The 23,423-nt window shown below is 42.6% G+C and overlaps 1 protein-coding gene across 15 annotated transcripts in view; it reads left to right on the top strand.

The window, feature by feature from the left end:
* ATXN7 (ataxin 7) overlaps positions 1 to 23,423 on the top strand; it is a 179,769-nt gene that overhangs the window by 143,854 nt on the left and 12,492 nt on the right. For all 15 annotated transcript variants that reach the window (XM_089781274.1, XM_075938494.2, XM_089781267.1 and 12 more), the window contains 5 exons: positions 16,233 to 16,485; positions 18,303 to 18,565; positions 19,739 to 19,821; positions 21,565 to 21,830; positions 23,159 to 23,357. In XM_089781274.1, coding sequence (XP_089637400.1) covers positions 16,233 to 16,485; positions 18,303 to 18,565; positions 19,739 to 19,821; positions 21,565 to 21,830; positions 23,159 to 23,357 — 1,064 coding nt within the window. The remainder of the gene's footprint in view (positions 1 to 16,232; positions 16,486 to 18,302; positions 18,566 to 19,738; positions 19,822 to 21,564; positions 21,831 to 23,158; positions 23,358 to 23,423) is intronic.

The following is a 23,423-nucleotide window of genomic DNA, read 5'->3' as shown; positions in this document are numbered from 1 at the left end:
CTGTTCCAGTATAGGCTGTAATTTATTGATAATGTGTTGGACAGGTTTAAGTTGGGGGTTGTAGGTGATGACAAGTGGTGTTCTATTGTTGGTTTTCTTGGGTCTGTCTTGTAGTAGATGGTTTCGAGGTATTCGTTTGGCTCTTTCAATTTGCTTTTTTATTTCTCCGGGTGGGTAGTTGAGGTTTATAAATCCTGAAGTTTCTGGTCTCTCTCAGTGGGATTATAGCAGATGCGGTTGTTTTCTCTAAGGGCTTGGCTATAGACGATGGATCATATGGTGTGTGCTGGATGGGAGCTGGAAGCATGTAGGTAACTGTATGAGTCAGTGGGTTTTCTGTAGAGGGTGGTGTCTAATTTTCCATTGTTGATTTGTACTGTGGTGTCCAGGAAATGGATCTCTCGTGTGGAATGGTCCAGGCTGAGGTTAATGGTGGGGTGTAGGTTGTTGAAATCTCTGTGGAATGTCCCCAGTGTTTCTTGGCCATGCGTCCAGATCATAAAGATGTCATCGATGTAGCGTAAGTAGAGAAGGAGTGAAAGGGGACGGGAGTTGAGGAAACGTTGCTCTAGGTCAGCCATAAAGATATTAGCATACTGTGGGGCCATGCGTGTACCCATGGCTGTGCCGCTGATCTGGAGGTATAAGTTGTTCTCAAACTGGAAATAATTGTGGGTGAGAACGAAGTTACATAGGTCTGCTATCAGGTTGGCAGTGGTGTCCTCTGGGATAGTGTTTCTAATAGCTTGTAATCCGTCTTCATGTGGGATGTTGGTGTATAGTGCTTCTACATCCATGGTGGCAAGGATGGTGTTATTGGGGAGGTTATCGATGTTTTGTAGTTTCCTTAGGAAGTCAGTAGTGTCTCGGAGATAGCTGGGGGTGTTGGTTGCGTAGGGTTTGAGGAGAGAGTCTACATAGCTGGATAGACCAGTAGTGAGTGTGCCAATGCCAGAGATGATTGGGCGTCCGGGGTGTCCAGGTTTATGGATCTTGGGAAGCAGATAGAAAAATCCTGGTCGGGGGTCAGAAGGTGTTTCTGTGTGGATTTGTTCCCGAGTAGCTGTAGGGAGGCTTTTAAGGAGACAGAGTAATTTCTTTTGGTATTCCGAGGTAGGATCAGAGGAGAGAGGAGTGGCCCTTAGACCACTTACAGAAAGAGAGAGAGAAAATGAGTTTACTCCATAGCCTTAGCTGAGAGCCAGCTGGCTTTTTGTTCGTGTGGTAGAGGCTCATGCACTAAGCTCCAGAGATCCCGGGTTTTCGGTTTGGCCTATCGGTGTTACATCAGGATTTAAAATCCGGTTGGAAAAGCAAGTTTACTTAAGCAACTACTAGTGAAGTTCTCTGCAGTAGGGACCGTTGGGGCCTTGATCCCTAATTCAGGCCTCTAGGTCCTTTGCAATCGCCGTTAAGAGACAGCAAAGTTGGAAGAGTTGAGTGCGGTGTTGAGAACCAAGAGATTTTTGAGTTGGATGTTACCTTTGCTCTGCCACTGACTTGCTGTGTGTCCTTGGGCAAGTTGTATCTCCTCCTCTTGACATATGCACATTGCAATAATGTTGCTCACCAAGCTTTCAGAGGTGTTAGGGAGTTAATTTTTGGTACATGTATTTGTATATATAAATGCTGGGTACTATTCATTATTGTTCTTCTTATAGCATGACATCTGTAATGACCCTGCTGCACTGAAAATTGTAAAACAATTTGCTTGATAGTGAGCTATTTTCATATGCTCATAATTTTTTTCTAAACATGCATTTTTTTAGGACTGAAATCTTTGCTTGTTCTCTACCTGATGGTGATTATTTTATGAGTTGTTTTAAGGGAAAATCCTTTCAGTAATATTTTTGGGTTTGATGACTACGGAGGGAAGAAAAAATATACTCTCTCATTCCTAGCCATGTATATACAGTGCCTACACAATGAGGCCCTAAAACAATTTTTTAAAAAAGTAGCTCTCTTTAAAAACTGAAGTCCTCAGTGAGAAGTGGTTGCGGGCGAGGGGGAATTCAGTGTATTAAGGACTGAAAAATCTTTTCTAACCATGCTCAATCAATATTTGCTAAGCTAAGACTTCATCAGCGTCTAATGAAGTCTCACCTCTTTGATATTTCTGCCTATTCATGTCTGGCTTGACTGTAGGGCTCAGTCAGTAGGAGGCTGTTGGGAAATACAGTAGCATGGTAGAGATTGTGGGTGCCTCACAGAAGTGCACGCAGCAGTATCTTCCAGAAAGTTGTTGTAACAAGCAGGGAGGAGCAAGTCTGTAAAGGGTGAAGAATTGTGAATCCTGTCATTCCTGGGCGGTGGGGTGGGCGGGACCTTTATCGTTATTTAGACACACAGTACGTATTATTTGGACATTAGGAAAAAGTTCCTAACTGTCAGGGTAGTCAAACACTGGAATAAATTGCCCAGGGAGGTTGTGGAATCTCCATCTGTGGAGATATTTAAGAGTAGGTTAGATAAATGTCTATCAGGGGTGGTCTAGACCAGTGGTCCCCAACCTTTTGGGGCTGCCGGGCACCCGGGGGCGGGGCCACTCACGCCGGGCACCCAGGAGCGGGGCTGCATGCGCGCCCTGGGGTGGGGCTGCGCCCAGGGGCAGGACCACCCATACGCCACATGACCGGTGCCGGCGCCACCCATGCACCACACTCCCGGGGCTGGTGCTGCTCCTGTGCCGCATGCTCAGGGGTGGGGCTGCCCATACGCCATGCGCCCAGGGTCAGCACCGCTCCTGTGCCATGCGGGCGGGGCCACCCATACGCCACATGCCCTGGGCCGGCACAGCCCTTGTGCCGTGCACCCGGGGGTGGGACTGCCCATGTACCACGTGCCCGAGGGCAGGGTCGGCTCCCGATCGCTTGGCGTGCGCACAGAAATGGCCTGGTGGGCACCGTGGGCACTGCATTGGGGACCACTGGTTTAGTCAGTATTTGGCCCTTCCATGAGGGCAGGGGACTGGACTTGATAACCTCTCGAGGTCCCTTCCAGTCCTAGTATTCTCTGATTCTATGATTATGCAGATTTGAAGTTTTAAAGGGAGGGACAAGACTTTCGCTGTCTTTTTTTCTACAAGGCAGATAGAGCCATCTCACTAAACATGGATAGAAAACGGTCTCCAGCCGAACAAAAGCATGACCTGTGTGAGCTCACTCTTCTCTGCCGCTCCACTCATCTGAAGAAGCTGACACAGTTTGAAGTTCTAGTGTAGACAGGGCAAGTTGTATTTTACCGTGTGTCAGCTGTGGAGATGAGCTCTAAGGTTTTCAGTTGTGTTCATTGACAAACGACGCACCTTGTATTCTTAATGAAGTTTCGTCATTAGATCCTAATCAGGGGGTTAATTGATGGCATTGTGAATCACAGGCAAAGCAAGCGCACACTGTGTTGTTGTAAGCCTATTTAAAAAAAAAAATCATGAAACGCAGGGATGAAGATTGCAAAAGCACTGTTAACTTGGTCACATTGCACGTAAGAAATATTTTCTCTTACTGTTTCCCTAGTTAAATAGTTTGTGTATTATTTATTTATAGTACCTAGAGACCTCAGCCAAGATCTAGGGCCTCCTTGTACTCGAAATGTACAGCCATAAATGCCATAATACGCTACCTTTCCAGAGTCTGATTTTTCTCTTGCCTCCCCCAAGTTTCAACTAACTTAAGAACTACTCGTTTACACAATCAGGCATAAAAATAGAAAAGTACCACAGCACATTATTACCGCAAACTTTCTTTTTCCTCTTTTTACCATACCATTATAAAATAAATCCTCAATCATACATTTCGGTGTATATAAAACAGTATATACAAATTGTAACGTATACTGACTTCACTAGTGCGTTTAACGTACCGTGTCGTAAAACAAGGCACGTAGCTAGATGAGTTGATGTACTCCCTGGAAGATCTCGTCGAATTCCCAGGGATATGCATACCGCTGGTGGAGGAGCGCTGACCTGCAGCTGTGCCATGCAGTTGAGTTGCATTTCTTGATGCACTGCAATTCCTTCACTAACTCACCTGAACACAGTGTTTCTATAGTGTAACTCTTGTGTGAAGGGTGTAACTAGGGGTGTGAAAGGTTAACTGCAGGGATTGGAGCAGCTCCAACCCCAGGCAGGGGCCCACTGCTGGCGGGAGCAACCCCTGCCCATGGCGTCCCAACCCATCCTCCTTTCTGCCACTGCAGGTTACACACTGGTCCCCCTGGAGCAGGGCCAGCAGAGCGTGCAGCGAAGCCACCTCCCCGGGAGTGGGGCCGGCAAGGGCAGGCATCCCTGCTTCTGGGAAGCTTCATGGCAGACCCTGCCATATAAAGCTTATTTAAGTTTTATACTGCAGAGCCCGCAGTGCCTGTAACTGCTGAGATTTTCAGCGGTTACATGGTTACCTATGTAACCGGCGTTTTACATCCCTAATTGGAACATCACTTAACGAGCCTCGGTAATCTCTCAGATCAATAACCTGTGCTCTCTGACGGCTATGTTTGTCTAGATCTCTTGTTTTAGAAGTATCGCTTGTTTCAACAGTCTGTTCAATAAATAACGTACTTTTAAGTACCACACAATAGAAATTGAACTGGCCTAGGCCTGATTTGCAAGGCAAACAAAACGGATGATTAAAGGAACATCAATTGAAGATTAAGGCAGAATGCTTCTATCTAGGCCCCGTGATTAGAACACAATAATGAAAAGCAGTAAGGAAGGGAGCAGCAGACCAAGATATCTCATAGGTGATTGCTCTCAGCCAGTGACGTTCTGCCAGCATAGCATCACCCTGCGTACAGTATCTACGGGTTTGAAGTTTTTTTAATACTACCTTTAATCAGTGTCCTTTTTCTAACTGGATCCGCTTTGTGCACTTCTCTGACAATAGAAGGAAGGAAGCAGATGAAATACCATTGCTGTGTTGTGTTTGACACACACACACATGAAATGCAAATTTGAAATTATGTCCAAGTCTTCATCTTAAATGTTCCATAGATACAGTTCTGCTTGATTCACAGAATCCCACAGTGATCTAAATACTTTGCAGGAAGAAGCATCAGTTTAAACTTTAGATTTCCTTGTTGATATGGGTTTGTGTGAAATCCTGAGTTATTTCAGTGTTTTGTTTTGAAATAGTATAATACTGTAAGTCTGAACACTTGAACAGTCGAATAACACCATCAAAGAGTAGCCAAAATATTATAATTGTGCACTTTGCGACTTCCTCTTAGTGGAAAACCTTAAGCACTTGGATATCTTTGTAGGAGAAATTAGAAGTGTGAGATAATAAACAAAATGAATTTTCAACATAAAATAATTCTTTACTCCTTGTAGCAAAAATATATTTGTCTAAGTACCTCCACTGTCAAAATGTAATTATTTCATGTAAGTGATACAGCTCCAGCATTCCGAATGAAAATTAAGGTTACCGCAGTTTTCATAGAAGTCAACTTCTGTGTGTTCAGCTGAGTATGTTTACTTCATTTTTAATGCGTGTTCTATTAGCACTGGCACAGGACAGTTTGATTCATTGCCCAATACTTACATAAGGAGTCGGTACAAAACTTGAGTTTACAAAACTTTGTGGGTTCGTTTTAGATTCTGTTGCTTATACCCATTGGCATACAGGAATAATAAAAACCTTCAACAGCTTCCTAAAAACTTGGTTATTAAATTAAGTATAATATTGAAGAGAACATTTGGAAAACTTGAAAGGCTGCAGCTGCTGGGTTAAAATAACAGCTGTGAGAGTGGTGATTTATCTAAAACAATCTCTTCAACTTGATACAAGAGATTCCTTCTGATGTGGTGTAAGTCTTAAGGGGAAGCAAGATTAAAAATCACACTTGTCAGAAAACTGTTTACCCACTAGTGGTACAACACCCTAATATTAACAGAAAGTGACCGCTTCCTCCCCCCACTTCCAGTTCACTGTGGCATGCATTTGACAGCACTTGTATGTAGTTTAAAGGTTTTCCCTGTGCAGTCCGTTGGCTCCTTTTTTCTGCATGTGAGGTTTTCACACAGCAACAGTGACAAAAACTGAAATGTTTGTACAAAACCACACATTTTGTAGTAGGACTAAGGGGCAAGTGAAGGGCTAGAAACTGCTTCCCTCTTTTTCTATTGTGAATGAATTTCAAGTGGAGATTTTCCTTTCTATTGCAATATTCTGTACCAGCTAGGCAGGAATCATTTCATATGAAAATGTCTTGCTCTACCATGAGTCCACTGGAACCCAGGAAATATCTTTCAGAATGGTGATTGTATTAATAGAAGTTGCAAAACTTCATGCCCTGTCCCAGGAGGGCTCTAAGTGTGGATCTATGTAATTTTACTCACCGTATGGAGGCCGGTGCAAATGGGTGGCAAAGACTTTGGGCAGAGGATGTGTCACAGTATGATTGAAAGTTAGCTCTAACATGTATTTGAGGCTCAGTCCTGCAAAGTTTTGAGCACCCATCACATTCGTGGTTTTGATGGGGAAAGTGACAGTGTGAGAGACCTGGTGAGAATAAGCCTTTGAAGAGTGGGGGGGGAAAAGTGGTTTCATTTTTACTTTTCTTTGTGCAGCTGGCTTTGTTGTGTATCCAGTACATGTCTGAAGGGGGTAACAACATACAGCTAAGTTGTTTGTCCACAATCCACATTACATCTTTTTGATATTTTTTTAAACAGACTTCCGTTACTGGAATCAAGTTATTAGCTTGGAAAATCACTGTTGTATCATTTGAAATCTTTTCAGCTGTCCTAGAAAAGGCAAATCAGACATTATTATAATATAGTTTTTTGACTTTGGGAGAATTATTTGAAGAGAAAGAAACAAGGATGATATAGAAAGTGTAGAGTACCTGGACATAATTATTTTTATTTATTTTTAGATTCTGTCGTAGGTAGTGACAAATGAGAACTGTAAAATGCTGGCAGATGATTAAGCAGTGTTCAGCAATGTAATATGTTTAGCATAGAATGCCAGATCTTCTCGATTGCTCTGTAAGTTTGTATGTAATCGTTCCATTAAAGGACACTGTCAAACTGATACTAAATCTGTCTCATCGTAGCCGACAATGAATGTCAAGTTTGGAAAAGAATATTCACTTTCTCACACAAGAAAGAGCTGCTATATTCCTTAAACTAGTTTTACAAGATGCAGCTGAAAAAAACTCTCCCTTGAAAATGTGAATTTAACTCCAAGATTCAGATGTAATGTTGCTGGTAATATAGGGTGATTGAACAGTGCCCTGTTGGTTCCCATTGCTGTCTTCCCAAACTACCAATAGTAACAGCACCCCTATATCTGGTAAATCATTCAACAGCAGAGACAAGCAGGTTATCCAAAATTAGAGAACAAAGGCTTGGAAATTGCTGAGGGGAAAAAGGCCTCATTTTATTTTGCACCACCATAAAAGTAATGATCTGTTATATAAAGACTGAGTCTGCATCTCCTACTATTCCATCATTACCATACTAGTTACTTTTACTATTTCAGTATTTTATAATAGATGTAATGGTCTTTTGTTGGATGCTGTGTATTGTAAGAGGGTCTAATTTAATGTTTGATGGACACTTTCCTGACAGATACAGTGAAACTGGAACAAATGCAGCATCTGCAACAGGAGGAGGAGAAAGAAGACTAACACAAGCTTAGTTTGTTGGTTTTTTTCATTTTGTGAATATATATGAATATATAAACACTGTTTGGGTAAGGTTCTGTTTTGTTGTTTGAAATGGAAATCCAAACAAAATACCCCAAGTAATCTCCACGGTGTGTATTTTTTTCCACAACCCATCAATCCAGTGCGTTCAATGTTGCTAAATTAGGTAAACACATCATACATACCAGCTTTTACAGTCATTCTTCTGAAAATGTTTGTTGTTGTTGTTTCTTACACCTCTGTTAATAGATTATGATACTTGGAGCAAATAAATCACCCTGACTAACATACTGGTGCTCCAATTTTAATATAAATATGACTTAAAATTAAAAATTTGTTTTAAATTCACTTACCCCTTTTGCACCTCATTTCTTCCCAGAGATGCGCCACATTCCAGTGATGGTTGTGCATCTGGCATAAGCTGCATCTGTCTCATGATTGTCGGTAGCAGTCTCAGTGTTGACTATAGAAATTAGAGACAGCCTTGCCAAGGCAGGATTATCTGACTGTATATTTTCTGGTGTTTATCTATAAGGAGAGCTTGTACTGCATTTCCCTACTGGTCCAACAGATCTTTAATTTCCAGATCTTTTTCTCCTCTTTAACCTAAATTTGACTTTAATTTCATTTTGTTACTTCTGCTCATGGCCTTAATTTCCTTTCCAGCCCTGGTATTGTGTGGTCGAATGTTGTCATGTCTCTTCCCATCTCCTACTTCTAGTTTAACTAAGTACTGTGTATTTAGTTCTTTTAATCTTTTCTCATAAGTAGAGCATTTTGTTTACTTTTTTGTCCATTTGAGAAAATGAATTTGCTGACGAGTATAAATAGAAATCGCTAATTTTAAGAATATATTGGAGAACATTAGCAACACATTTTGAATTAAGAAATGAGTATTGTCACTGGGAGTTTGATTCTCAGTTACATTCTTGCAGGACAGAAGTGAGTGCGGAGTCTAGCAAAATCTACTCCAAAGAGCTCAAATGAGTACTGAATATTCTTAGTGAACTGCCTGGGTACAATCTACAGATTGGATATAATTAGCCAAAATTATTTGGTGACTGATATTGAAAAGATTTAAGAAATTCCTAAGCCGATTCTCTATTATATATGAACAGGGGGAAAAGCAAAAGTAAAACTTTCAATTACACTGTTTTGTTCTTTCGCCATTTTTTGTTTATCTGAACTCGTTCCTTTTTTCAACAGTATTACCTCCCCTAAGAGCTAAATTGAGATTGGCTTAATAATCGTGATTTTTTTTAAAAATAATTAAAATATACAGTTATTTTTATTTGCTTCCTGAAATGTAATCCTTTAGGATTAATGTTTTCAAGCTTTACTCCAGGATTTTGAGGTCTGCGAAGGGGAAGGCAGGAGAGATTCGCATAACTACAGATGCTGAATCTTTAAGAATATCTCCAGATTTGCTAGGAAATCATGAGAATTGACAGTATTAGGTCAATTTCTTCCTGATGATGAGAAACCCAGAAGCAAATATAATATTCCAGATATAACTAAACCAAAGCTTTATATTTCTCATGCACTGCCAACCACCACCGTAGTGTCTGACACCTGCCATGCAAAATCAGTAGCAAAGTCTATAGTGCTTCATGAAGGTTAAGTCCATTAATGGCTATTAGCCAGGATGGCTAAGAAATGGTGTCCCTGGCCTCTGTTTGTCAGAGGGTGGAGATGGATGGCAGGGGAGAGATCGCATGATCATTACCTGTTCAGTTCCTTCCCTCTGGGGGGCCCCTGGCATTGGCCACTGTCGGCAGACAGGATACCGGGCTGGATGGACCTTTGGTCTGACCCAGTATGGCCGTTCTTACGTTCTTACGGTCCTTTTCTTCTTTTACTATGAAAATTCTAGGGTAATGTTTCTGGTTTTATTTGTTAGATTGTGTTCATTTCCTTTTTGTTTGTGTGCAGGTGAATTTATTCCAGGTTTTGTTTGTATATTCGCTGCTTGGTTTGGGGTTTTTTGGGTTGAAGGGCAAGTCAGTATTGTGGATGCCATCCTTAGGGTGGAAAAGTCGCCAGAGAGGGACTGTTATCTCTCTGTCCCATGCTGTTGGTGTGCTGGCAGATAGTTTTGGTCATGCTCTCCTGAAAAAAGATATTGCAAAAAGAAAAAAAGGGGGGGGGGGTTACAGAGGTGTGAGAGCACCCACTGGCTCCCATTAAAGTCAGGAGGACCTTGGAAAATCAGGCTACTTATTTAGTTCCCTAAATGGAGGGTAGACCCCCCCCCCCACAACTTTAAGTATATTAATTTATGTCAAAAGCTTCAGAGGGGGAGCCGTGTTAGTCTGTAACTGGAAAAACTTACAAAACATCTAATGGTCCTGCAGCACCTTAGAGACTAACAAAACATGTTGATGGTACCATGAGCTTTCATGGGCACAGCCCACTTCTTCAGATGACTGGAGTTATTAAAGGTCCAGTTTCTAAATAAATAGGGGATTGGGGGAGAAAGGAAAAAGCAGGGGAAACAAAGAAAAAAAGGAAAAAAAATAGTCAATTAGCATGTCCGTGCTACATAAAGCTGAAGGAGAAGGTACTAATTGTTCTTAAGTGCCCATTGTTTGGTTTTTTTATGTCATTAGGATGTGGAATGTAGCCAGTCATCCAGCCAATGTAATTTTTGTCAGTGAGTCCTATTCATTTCCTATTCATTTGTCACGCTAAATAAAACTGGAACAGGTAGCATATTCCCAGCTCACAAAAACAGCCTGCAATAAACAGCATAAGCTGTCTCACCCCACCATAGGAAAAGCTTCTCAAATGACGACCTATCGTTAAACAAAACCTTGATCCGTGTGGTCCACGGTGACACTGTTATCAAGTGAGCCTCACTACCTCGCGAATAACTTCACAGCTTGCTGTTGCTGTTAATCACATAGTTCTGAACAGTGAAAGCAACCATGGAAATGTGTACAGGTCGCAGTCATACACCTAGCCCGATTGTGCTAGGAGCTGTACAAATACAAACCAAATACAAAAACATTGAGTAGTCCTGTGACACCTTAGACACTAACATATATATAAAAGCTTTTGTGGGTAAAACCCGCTTCATCAGATAAATTGGAGTGCAGCAGCCGCCACCACCTGGGTACGCAGGGAGCCAGGAAACATAAAAGGGGGTGTGTGGGTGAAGATTGAAAACATGAACCCTAAAATGTGTTCACACCTCCAGATCAGCTGCTAGAAGTGGGCGTCATCCTCCCTGAATGAATTTACCTAGCCTGATTCTTGCCTGCATATTTATACCTGTCTCTGGAAATTTCCACTACATGCATCTGACAAAGTGGGTCTTTGCCCTCGAAAGCTTATGCTCCAATACATCTGTGAGTCAATAAGGTGCTACAGGACTCCTTGTCGCTTTTGCAGAAACCAAAATGTGTGTCATTCATAGCTTTTGATGTGGAAATGTGAATATTAAAGGCAGAAGAACTTGTCTTTATAATGCACCAAACATTTAATAAAAGCGACGAGGAGTCCTGTGGCACCTTATAGACTAACTGAAGTGCAGGAGCATAAGCTTTCGTGGGCAAAGACCCACTTCGTCAGATGCATGTCATTTAATGTCTTTATTTTAGCCCAGGGTAACAGTGTCAAATTTGTAGATGAATTCCAGTTCTGCAGACTATGACTGAGTGACCAGGCAGGTTAAAATGTTCCCCTACAGGTTTGTGTGTTACCATTTCTGATGTCTGATTTGTGTCCATTTATCCTTTGTCATAGAGACCATCCAGTTTGGCCAGTATCTATGGCAGAGGGGCATTGCTGGCACTTGATGGTATATGTCACATTAGAAGATGTGCAGTTGTATGAGCCCAGATGTTGTGGCTTATGTGGTTAGGTCCTGTGATGGTGTCTGTTGTATAGATGTGTGGGCAGAGTATATATAGTCTGTCTGTCTGTCTTTCAGTCCAACTTTAAGCCAGTCCTGACCAAACTCACTACAGGTTGGACCTCTCTAGTCCAGCACTCTCGGGACCTGACTGGTTCCGAATGAGAGAATTTTCTGGACCAAGGGAGGTCAGTATTTTCTAGCAGCATTACCAACCCTTCCGCTGCTTGCTGGGCTTTTAGAGGACGTGTAGGGGTAAATTAGAGCTAGATAACAGCACAGAACACTGAGAGCCAGGACTGGTTTCTGTAAACAAATTTTATGGGATCCCCGGAAACTTGGTCATACCCATGAAAAGTGGACATCCATCCAGTTAACTAAAATCATTCTGGGTGACAGATGTTTCTGGACCAAAGAGTTCTGGACTAGAGAAGTTCAACTTGTAGAAAAAAATGTATTCATATCATTTGGATTTATTAATAAATTGCTATTTTACACAGTTTAACACTAGTGACTTGGTAGGTAATGCATAACATCAGTATTTGTCCTAATTATTTTTTGTTTCTGAACACACTTAAATGAAGAAATACCCTTTTTTATTTAAAATAAATTAAGTTAAAATAGATTACATTGGTGATCCGAGAAATTATCAAAACCTATTTTTAACTGAGACAAATACTTGGACTTTAGTTGGGGAATATTGACTAATTTATCTCGAATTCACAAAACGGTTCTGTCATGCTTTATGTACGGACTCTAGCTGCATCATAAAACTTCACTGAACTAATGGCCTTCAAATAGTAACTTATCAAAGCTACCCAGGGATTCTTGCATTGCTATAAAAAGACATCTGGCAATAAACAGTATGTCATGTTAGAAGCACATCCATTTATTAGGATACAAGATGCTAATATACTTTGCTTGAAAATTCTTATACAGTTCCAATTTTGTAAATATATTAAGTGGGTATCACTGGACATCATAGAAGATTTCTTGTATCATTTTACATCGGGTATTTTTAAAGAAAAAGTGGTGATAGTTACTGCAGTTATTTATACTTCTGTGAGAATGTTATCTGAGGATCTCAAAGCTCTTTATAAACATTATTTAAAGCCTAACAATATTCTTGTAGGGCGCTGTCAGTAATTATACCCATTGTATAGAGAGAAAAACTGAGGCTCGAGAGACAGTCAGTGAGTCAGTTAAAGAGCCCATTTCAACACTCTAGTTTCCTGATCTAACCTGTTCATCTCCTGAATTATAAATACTTGAGTTCAGAATCAACAAACATGTTTAAAATGCTCCCAGATGCGTGGGGATGTAGTTTGCTGGCCTCAGTCTAGTGCTTCCTACACCTTTCTTGCCCAATGGGAAGAGGTGACTCGTTTCTCCATGTTTACTTTTCTCCTGACTAGCTATGTTAAATATTGGTTAATTGAATAGTTGAGTAACCTCATGAATTCTTATCGGTTAGTCGACCAGTCTGTAGTCCCCAGGGGTGGGGCCGGCAGCCAGTGCATTCTGTATCAAAGGCAGCAGTGCTGGGTGCCAGGCAGGCCCTGGTCTGCAAGGGGAGACCATTTGAAAACCAACCCGCCTCACGGACCGACTTCCTGTTGCCCTGAGCTGCTGCCTCTGATAAAGAGGCAGCAGGGCGGAGTGGCAGTAGCCACTGTCTAGAGGGGGTCTGAGCTCCTGGATCTGGCACGAGCTGGAACTGAGCCAGGCTGCCTGTCCGCCTCGCTCCTAATACACTTTAACTGCAGAGCCGCAGTGGGGGTAGGTCCCAGAACCGTTGCAAGCCAGGACTGATCCAGGTGGCTGGCCAGTCTGCTAAAAAAATGTAGTGGCAAGGGGAGGAGGGAGGGAAATGCATGTACAGGCAGTCCCCGACTTACGCGGATCCGACTTATGTCGGATCCGCACTTACGAACGGGGCTTTCTCGCCCCGGAAGTCGGGGCGAGAAAGCCCTGTTCGTAAGCTGCTCCGGTGCCCCTGGTCTGCTGGAGACCGTCTCCAGCAGACCAGGGGCACCGGGCGGGTTCCCGCGCTTCTGAGGCTTTGCCAGAGCAAAGCCTCAGAGGCGCGGGGAACCGCCGCTGCTGCCGCTTCAATCTGGGTGCCTGTGGTCTGCTAGGGACCGTCCCCAGCAGACCACAGGCTCCCGGACTGAAGCCGCAGCCGCGGCGGGGTCCCTCCCTCTGAGGCTTTGCCAGAGCAAAGCCTCAGAGGCTCTGCTCCCCGTGTCCCTGGTCTGCTGGGGAGGGGGGGGGCGCAGCTAGTGTGCTCCCCCCCCCCCAGCAGACCAGGCTTTTGTTTTGGACTCTGGGGCAGAGCAGCTGGGGCGCTGCCGATTGGTCCTGCAGCGGGCACTACTGGACCAACCCGGCAGCACCCCAGCTGCTCTGCCCCAGGTCCTGATTCAGCCGCTGCTGGTCAGTTTCAGCAGCGGCTGAATCAGGACGCCTGGGGCAGAGCAGATGGTGTGCTGCTAGGTTGGTCCAGTAGCACCCAGGAGCGGCGCTACTGGAGCAACCCAGCAGCACCCCAGCTGCTCTGCCCCAGGCGTCCCCAAGTCAGCTTCTGCTGAAACTGACCAGCGCTGACTACAGGAAGCCCCAGGCAGAGTTGCTCTGCCCCGGGCTTCCTGGAATCAGCTGCTGATCAGTTTCAGCAGCAGCTGACTTGGGGACGCCTGGGGTTCTTAAGTTGATTCTGTATGTAAGTCAGAACTGGCGGTCAGTTTCAGCAGTGTCTGAATCTGGACGCCAGTTCCGACTTACATACAGATTCAACTTAAGAACAAACCTATAGTCCCTATCTTGTACGTAACCCGGGGACTGCCTGTAGTCTAAAGCATTAACCTATATGCTTTTACTTATTGGTTAATCGACTCCACGATTACATCCCTACTCCTGACTCTCTTCCTGAGAGTTGGGGGTGGCGGTGCCATTGCTGGCTAGTTTGGCTTTGGGCTGGAGATTTTCTGTGGATGGCTTCAACCTGTGACTGGGATCCTCATTAGTAGTCACCAAGTCAAATTAATTGACATATTTAGGGCTGGGAAGGATTTTTCCCCCCTGAATTCAGCTAGAAGAATCTCAGCAAAATATTGCCCATGCTGCTGTGCTGGGTGGGCCATCACGCGGGCTGTATGGAGAGGTGAACGTGATCACTATGTAAATCCAGCCGGTGACAGAGTTCACTAGAATTTTTTTACAGTTTGATGCCCAAGCTTCCTGCTAGTTTAATTAGGTTTTGTCATAGCCCTGTGGGCATTTCTGAGATTGCAGTAGCCAACCGGGTAGTCTTAGCCAATGATAACAGTATTGGCTGAGAAGAAACATTATTACTAATAGCAAGTATGTGCCCGTCCACGTCCTGCATATGCATCTACGCACCCTAGCTCTGTGGTCTAGTGTGCTGCACTAGAACACGAACGTGCCTGGAAACAGGATAGTTGCCTATAAGTGTTATCCCACTGGGAGTTTAGGGTACCCACATATCAGGTGAGCAAATGGCTTATTACTGCATCCATATGCAGGTGGAAGTGGGTGTCCCATAAAGCTGTGAGGAATACAAGTGGTGGCGTTCAGCAATTAACTGTAATGACATATCCGCAATTAAAACCTGCAGACTATACATTTGAAATGAAATGTATCTAAACATTTATGAATGGTAATGACATGGCTATCCTTTTATTACATTTAATTCCATAAACTCAGTCGTTTCTTTTCTGAAATGTGCACTGTGGGAATCTCTTAATGTTCTTTGTTCAGCAGTTCAGATATCTTTTTTGTGAGTAAAAACAGACCTAACACCTGAATAACTGTTTTTCCTATGAATGTTGTGAGTCACGGATGTCTGATGCTGTAAGATAGAATTCTGCCATAACTGGTCTGGTCAGATGATGAAAGGGGAATAAAATTGCTTCCAGGGAAAATTATAGTAGAACTCTAGAAGTGACTGTCCCCTGTCTTGATGGGGTTCCAGATCTAAGGCCAGGTCTATGCTAGCGGACAAAGTTGACCTAAGAAACGCAACTCCAGTGACATGAATAGTGTAGCTGGAGTCAGCGTACCTTAGGTCGAATTTCCACGTGACCCCATTGCAGGAGGTTAGTGGGAGAAACTCTCCCATAGACTTGCGGCCTGGTTGACTACCAGTGGTCGATTTACGGATCCTTCCTAGACCTGCTAAATTGAACCCCAGTAGATCGATCTCCCAGCATTGATTTCACGGTAAGTGGAGACAAGCCCTAAGAGTTAGTAGACAGTGGCCAATGATCAGTGTGAAAGTTCTTTCATCCTCTTACTATTTTGATCATTAGGCGGCATTAGAACAAAACCTTTTACATTATTCTTGATGAAATTTGAAAGTTAAACTTGGTTGAGCTGATGATAGTTTGGTGCTTTCCTATGTGAGAGACATGGATCCGATTCCCAGTCTCCTGCTCCTTGGATTGAGAAGAACGTGGGAATATTATTTATAAGGCAGCTTGTTCAGCTAAGCGGTAAACCTTGCAAGGTGGAATCCTGTGACTGACAAGGGAGCAGAACTGAATGGAGCTTCAGTACTGCCATGTGCTGAATTCTTTAGTGTTTGTGTAGAGTAGGGCACCCCTAGACCAGCGAAGAACAATTTTAATGGTACAAATGATGAAGGAAGGAACTTTGGAATTCTTTCCGTGTTGATGCCGAAATTGACAAGCACTTGTTTTCCTTTCAGAAAGAAGACACAGCACCTCCAGCAAGCTGCCTTTGACTCCTCCTTCCTCTTCAGTATTTTCCTTCTTTTCATCTGTGTGCTCGAAAAGCAAAGGTAACAATGGAAGTGGGAGCAATCGCTCATCCAGCGGAGGTCCTGGTGCATCATCATCCAATTCCAAGTTGCTGAAATCACCCAAAGACAAGCTGCAGATCAGTGGAAACAATAGGTTAATGCATCCGGTACAGCATAGCAAACTTCCCCACGATAAAATGTGAGTGTGTTCTTTTGAGAATGAATTTCAGTGTTATCCCTTCCATGAACCAAGGGCAACAGTTTGGAGCAGTTGGAAATATATTGTGCATTTGGTTATGAAAGGTGAAATGTAACAGTTTGTTGGAAAGGGTGCCTCTACACTGCATCATTATTTCAAGATAACAGTGCGAGTGTCTACACAGCCATTCTGTTATTTCGAAATAACAGACGGCTTATTCCAAAATCTGTAACCCTCATTCTACAAGGAATAACGCCTATTCTGAAATAGCTATTTTGAAATAAGGCGTGTGTAGATGCTCCACTTCTGCTATGTTGAAATTGGCCCTGGCGAGGAGATTTCTAAGTTATTCCTCCCCAGTGCCTCTTCGGGCTCTAAATCGAGATACACATCTACATTAGGGAAGTCTGCCTCGGACTAATTTTGAGGCTTCCCTACAGTGTGGACGTGCTATTTCAAAATAAACTATTTTGGAATAGGCGTGCAGTTTAGACATACCCTGGGGCTGTTGCTACACTTCAAAGGCGAAAGCGGTGCTTGGAGCCTGGGATCAGCTGGGGACTCCAGCTGATCCTGGGCTCTACGTCGCGCTGCCACTTTGAAACACTGCCCATAGCCTGATGCTGGGCTCCCCACTGCATTTCAAAGTGGCAGCACTGCATGGAGCCAGGGGTCAGCGCAGGAGTCCCCAGCTGATCCTGGGCTCCACATGGCATTGCCACTTTGAAACGCCACGTGGAGCCTGGGGACACCCCAGCTGGCCCCGGGCTGCATGTGGCATTTCAAAGCGGCAGCGCCACATGGAACCCGGGGTCTGCTGCCACCTTGAAGTATCCCCTGCTCCCTCCTCCTCCCCTCCCCTGCTGCCTCTTTCTGATAGAGGCAGAAAGAGGAGGCAGTGACTAGTTGACGAAACCTTCACATCCCTAATGGTCCGATTGGACTTCAGTGACACTTCACATCCAGACTTAAGGGTTGACCTGCATACATCTGATAGCACCCTAATTGGTTGTCCTCAAAACAGGGCATCTCTCACTGGCTCTTCTGCCAAAATTGGGCCATCCTAGCTATTTGTGCAATAGAGTATAACTGTAATACAGCTGTCTGTTGCTAACCCAGGGGTGGGCAATATTTTTCACCGGAGAGGGAGGGGAGGGACACTTAATGCATTTTTGGTATGTGGTCATGGGTCTGCTCTATCCCTGGAAGGGGCGGGGCTTGGGACTAGCCTTCCCCTGGAGTTGTCTGGAACCAGAGGCTTTGAATTAAAAGCACAGCAAAGGGGTTGCTACGGCTACTGCCCCTGCTAGGGTAGCACCACAACCGGGAGCCATTTAAATAGGAGCCTGCTGCCTGAGCCACGGCTTGGAAATTGGGTGGCATGGGCAGCAGGGCATCAATAGAAATTTGCCAGATGCAGTCCGGAGGACAAAGTGTTAGGGGGGCTGCATCCGGCCCCCAGGCTGCACCTTACCTAGCCGTGTGCTAACCAGACATCCTGAGTTCTTTGCTAATGCTGTAGCAACGTTTCTGAGGAGATCATTTAAAGAGAGCAGGAAAAGATTGCCTTTCACCTTATCGTGGATATCAGAAAGTAGCAAAAAATATATAGATGTATAAATAAAACGGACAAGTTCTAAAAATCTTAAAATGGGGAAAGAGACAGAGTTATTATTACCTATATTTTTGTTGTGAACAAAACAATTCAGAATATTTTTGAGCAATGGAACACTTATTCGGTAGCTGTGATAATCACGAGCATGGGATATTACAATTGTTTGCAAATGATCTTTTCCTCTATTTCCCACTAACTACAGCATGACTCCATCTGTCAAAGTGGAAAAGATTCATCCAAAGATAGATGGTGCACTATTGAAAACTGCTGTTGGTCCAACTTGTTCTACTACTGTGAGTTCCTCAACAAAGATTGGCCTTAATTGTCCCTCAATACCAAAGCCACCCTTGCCTTCCCCTGGACAGATACTGAATGGTAAAGGACTTCTCTCTGTGCCTCCATTTTTGGAAAAGAAACCAGAAGATAGTACAAATAATAGGAAATTCTTACATAAAAGATTATCAGGTAATTAAAACTATTGTTTGCTATATTCATATTATCGGTAATGTATAGCATTATAAATATAATAAAAAAGTGCTCGTTTAAACAGGTAGTTGATACATTTTAATTACAATGCAGAAAGATGGCCATTTAAGCGTTGGGATTGATCTTCTATGTTTTGCTTTAAAGTGACTCATTTCTGAAAGGGGCACTAGCCGGTTGGTACTCATTTTTATAAATGAGTTGATAACATGCTTCAGGCGTTACATCTGCCTCTGTCTATGCTACAGAGTTTTTTTTTTGAAAAACGGCTGTTTTTCTGAAAAAAAATTCACTTACGTCCACATTGCAATTGCGTTCTGTCGACAAAAAAATCGAAAGAACAGAGGGGTTTTTCCAACATTGGTAAACCTCTTTCTACGAGGAAGAAGCCTTTTTCTGAAAAAGCTCTTTCGGAAAAAGGTGTGTGTGGATGGGGAAGAGGGAGTTCTTTCGCAAGAAGAGGAAAGAGGAAAAAGCACAGGTGCCCTGGTGGCCATTCCGTCCATAGGAATCACAGCTTACATGCTAGATAGCGTCCACTCAGAGTGGATGCTATCTTTTGAAAAAGATCGCTTTTTTGATGTGCTTTCACTGTGTGGGTGCTCTCTTTTGGAAGAAGTTTTTTTGGAAGATCTCTTCCAGAAAAGCTTCTTCTGAAAGAAGCCTGCAATCTAGATGTACCCTGAATACCCCAATTTTTACAGTTCTATTTTCCTCTTTCTCTTGCTGTGTGAAAGACCCACCTGTAAGTGAATGCCTAACAAAGTGAAAAACTTTTCACTAATCTTTCTGCTGTAGTGCTTTTGGGTGTTACTTGTAGTAGATTAAAAAAATGTGGCCATCAATATGCAAATGGCTGTAGTTCCCCTTAAAGTCTGTTGTGATTGTTATATGACTACACTTGATTCTGCTGTGAAACTTGGCACAGTCATATATGTCTGTATAGTTCCTGGTGCAGGATTGGGGCCTAAGTTTCAGCTTGACTAGGAAAAAAAAGAAAATGTTTTTAAAATTCGCCAGTTTCTAATATTTAGTACCAATTCTATGTGTCTTGAGAATAGTTTGTTATGATTAAAATTCTAACCAGTATTTTCGAAAAATATTTCATGACATCTCTGGTTTTACAATAATGGTATATTTATGTGTATTTGACAGAGAGAGAATTTGATCCTGATATATATTGTGGCGTCGTTGATGTGGAAACCAAGAAACCCTGTACAAGGTCTTTGACATGCAAGGTAGGACACGTTCCTCAGAGTATCTTTATGAAGCAAAGTTTAAACTTTCTGAGGATCATAACAGAGAACTGAATATCGTTCAGCTCGCTGCTAAAATTCAGGGATGGCATCCTCAAATAAACTCTTGGTGGAAATTGGTAAAAATGATGCTGGTGGGAAAAAACACTTTTCCAAAGTTTTAATTAAATTATGCTAAGGTATAGAAATTGCTGTTAAAAAAGACTAATGATTTTTATAAACTAATAATGTCATTGGTAATATCTATGAATAGGTTTTGATGACTTTTCCACTGTAAAACAGAGCTAGGTTAAAAAAAAAAACCTTGAAAATGTTTCATTTCGGATCAGACAGAAGATTTATCTTGGTAAACATATATATAGTCAAGCAAATTTGTCTGTGTGATACCATATGAAACATTTTCCAAATATATATATTTTTTTTTCCAAATATATATAAAATTTATTCATTTTTGCTTTTTTCAATTTACCAAGTAATTCAAAATGAATTTTAATGTTGACCCTAAATAATTATTCACACAGTTCGACTTTAAGTACATATCGTAGCCCAGACTGCCTTTTTTTTGTAATGGTTGACCCCATAATATAATATAATTTAATATAATATAACATAAACATAAACATATGCATTGTGGCAGTATTCAGGCCTCAGTTTTACCCAGCTCGAAATGGTTAGATGTTTTTATTGGGGAATGGCTCTTCGGCTATGAAGATTAATTTTAAAAAATCCACCCATCACAAAGAAATTAAAAATATAGTCACTGCTGAGATGGGCCCTAGACAAAGCAAGACTTTTCCCACCAAAGAACCAAGTCTGTAGCAGATTTTAGAGGGTGGTTGTATCAACCCAAATGCTGCTTCCTTGATGGACTGGTAGCTTGATAATGCTTCACGTCTTTTTTCTGAGAAGCTCTTATCTAAAGAGGCTCTGGCTAGGAGGTCAAACGCTGTGCACAAAACATCTTTTTCAAACTTACAGTCTGGTGAAGTCTGGCTCTAAATATCAGTTTGAACAAAAGCGATCACTTGTCCCTGAGAAGTTACAAAAAAGGAAAGATATGAATCGTGTGATCCTTGAAATATGTAGCTGTGCTCCTGCACAGCAATTGTGTTGCCAGCAGAGGGACCACCAACAATCACAAATAAATCAGGCCGGGAACAAGCATTGACCTAACTGATACTAGTGACAACCAGGAAGAAAACTTGAAGACATGGCTATTGTTCTTCCAAAGGAAAAGTGTTGAGTTTCTAAAAGAGGCTTGTAAATACTGGGGAATGCACTACAAAAAATAAGAGTATCCCATGGAAATTCCTTCCACTCTACTTACCCCTCAAAAATGCTGCTTTTATACCTTTTCAGAGCTTATTACTAGGGGGGAATATAAGACTTGTTTGCTTCCACAATATATAAAATTAATTGATCCCGTCAAATTGTGTCATTGTTTTGAATGAAAGTGAGACACTGAAAAGGGTTTGACTTTCAAACTCCACGCTTATTAGGACCTTCGATGGTTTTGATTTTTTTTAAAAGAGCACTGAGTCTCTTTAATTATTGTTGGCTTATCAAATAGAAATATAAAGACTCGTTAGGCCACCTTTAAGTTTCTTGTAAAAGCCATCTCTTGCTTTATTGGCCGAGTTCTAGAATTGTTCGGTATCTGTTTGAGTGCTTAATTTCTGCAAATCTGAATACCTTTGTTTAGTGTTTTGATGCTTGGATTTGCAGACACATTCCTTAACCCAGCGGAGGGCTGTACAGGGTCGACGAAAACGATTTGATGTGTTATTAGCTGAGCACAAAAGCAAAACCAGGGAAAAGGAATTGCTTCGACATTCGGATCATCATCAGCAGATGCCCCCTCTCAGGGAACCACATCCCTCCCCTTCTAAAACTTCCCAGGAGCTGCACCAAAATTCTCATGGACTTACTCCTACAGAATCAAAGCCTTTAGTACCCAATAAACCCAAACCTCACCCTCCCAGTCTTCCAAGGTAAGTGAAATCTGTTTATCCACCAAGTGTGAAATTAGGAGCAAGCTGATGGCTTAGTGGCAGTGAGTGCTACAACGTGTTAGATGCAGATTCCTTCGCAACCAGAGAGCTCTTGGTCTGTGCCAATTGATTGCTCACTCAAAAATTCCACACTGGATCTTTGCTGTGTCTACCCTGCCCCATAGTGTAGACATATCCTTAGTCTTAGGGAAGCTTTGTCTCCTGCCCTTATAGCAAGAGGCCATGATGGGTGGTCCAGGAAAGTAAACGAAAGCCAGAAGCTCCATTCTGTGAGAACTGTTCAGTGTTGGTGCTCCAGCAAGGCGAAGATGGCTGATAGAAATGTGGTGATTTAGGAGCACAGAGGAGATGGAAGAGAATGCAAAATGAAGTTGTTGCAACAGTAAATTCATTCAAGTTATCTGGTGTACCAGTACATCAGGATCCAGTATATCAGTAAGTCAGGCTCCTGTATGAAGGCGATATCTTTCTTTAATGAGCTTATATTTGCCAGCTTTTAAAAAGACTCGGCAGTTTTTGGAGAGGAGACAAAGAAGGGTCAACAAAAAAATCTAGTGGTTGGGAGGAACTGGTGGAAGTGATTGGTGACTGGGAGCAGGGAATAGACTGTGTGTTTTTTTTTTTTAATTTCTACCTCTGTTAGTTTCCCAGGGTAGACATGCCCTATTTCGAAATAACCAAAATCGATTTAATAACTCCTAGAATAACAAAATCAAACTAGCATGTCCTCGCTCCAGGGAAGCCTCGAAATTAGTCCGAGGCAGGCTCCGTTATTGTGGATGTGCTATCTCAACTTAGAGCCCCAGGAAGCACTGTGGTAATTAGTTTGAATGACTCTGGGGAGTCGTTATTTCAAAATAGCGGCCCCAGAGCATCCACCTTACCTCTATTTCGAAATAACTGTTTCAAAATTAGCATTATTCCCTGAGAGAAACAGGAGTGCAGATTTTGAAATGAGCGGCCTGTTATTTTGAAATAACAGACTTGGTTGTGTGGATGCTCCGCTTATAAATTCAACCTAAGGGGGGTTATTTGGAAATAACATCCTAGTGTACACTAGGGCCTGCTGACTTACTGTGTGGCCTTGATAAGCCACTTTAATCGGTGTCTCGGCCCTGTGCAAAATGGATATAATTATTCCTCCTTTCCAGAAGAGTGGTGACATCCCTGGTTTAATCGAATCGTGAGAGACAGTATGAAAATGTGGAAAACCTATTTAAAAAAACCTACCTTTCTATATACAAGCCACAAATTCCAGGCATAGCCTTTGTCCAGTAAACCCTTTTCAAATGTATTTTCTTATCCAGGCCTGCAGGCTGTCCAGCCCAGCACAGCGGAAATGCCCCTAGTGACTCTCTCTCGGTCCATGAATCTCCACACCCTCCCTTGCCTGCAGCTGAGCCAACGTCTCGTTTATCCAGCGATGAGGGAGAGGGTGACGAGAAAGAAGAACATGTTGAAAAACTGGATTGTCGTTATTCAGGTCATCATCCTCAGCCAGCCGCTGTATGTTGCAAGTGAAACGTCTAAGTCCTTTGTTGGGTTTGCGTTTGGGGTAACCGTAATTACGGT

Source organism: Pelodiscus sinensis, chromosome 11 (genome assembly GCF_052426305.1).
Source record: "Pelodiscus sinensis isolate ZL-2025 chromosome 11, ASM5242630v1, whole genome shotgun sequence".
Classification (NCBI taxonomy): domain Eukaryota; kingdom Metazoa; phylum Chordata; order Testudines; family Trionychidae; genus Pelodiscus; species Pelodiscus sinensis.
Note: the sequence above shows the minus strand (reverse complement) of the source record. Positions and strands in the feature narration are given on the sequence as shown.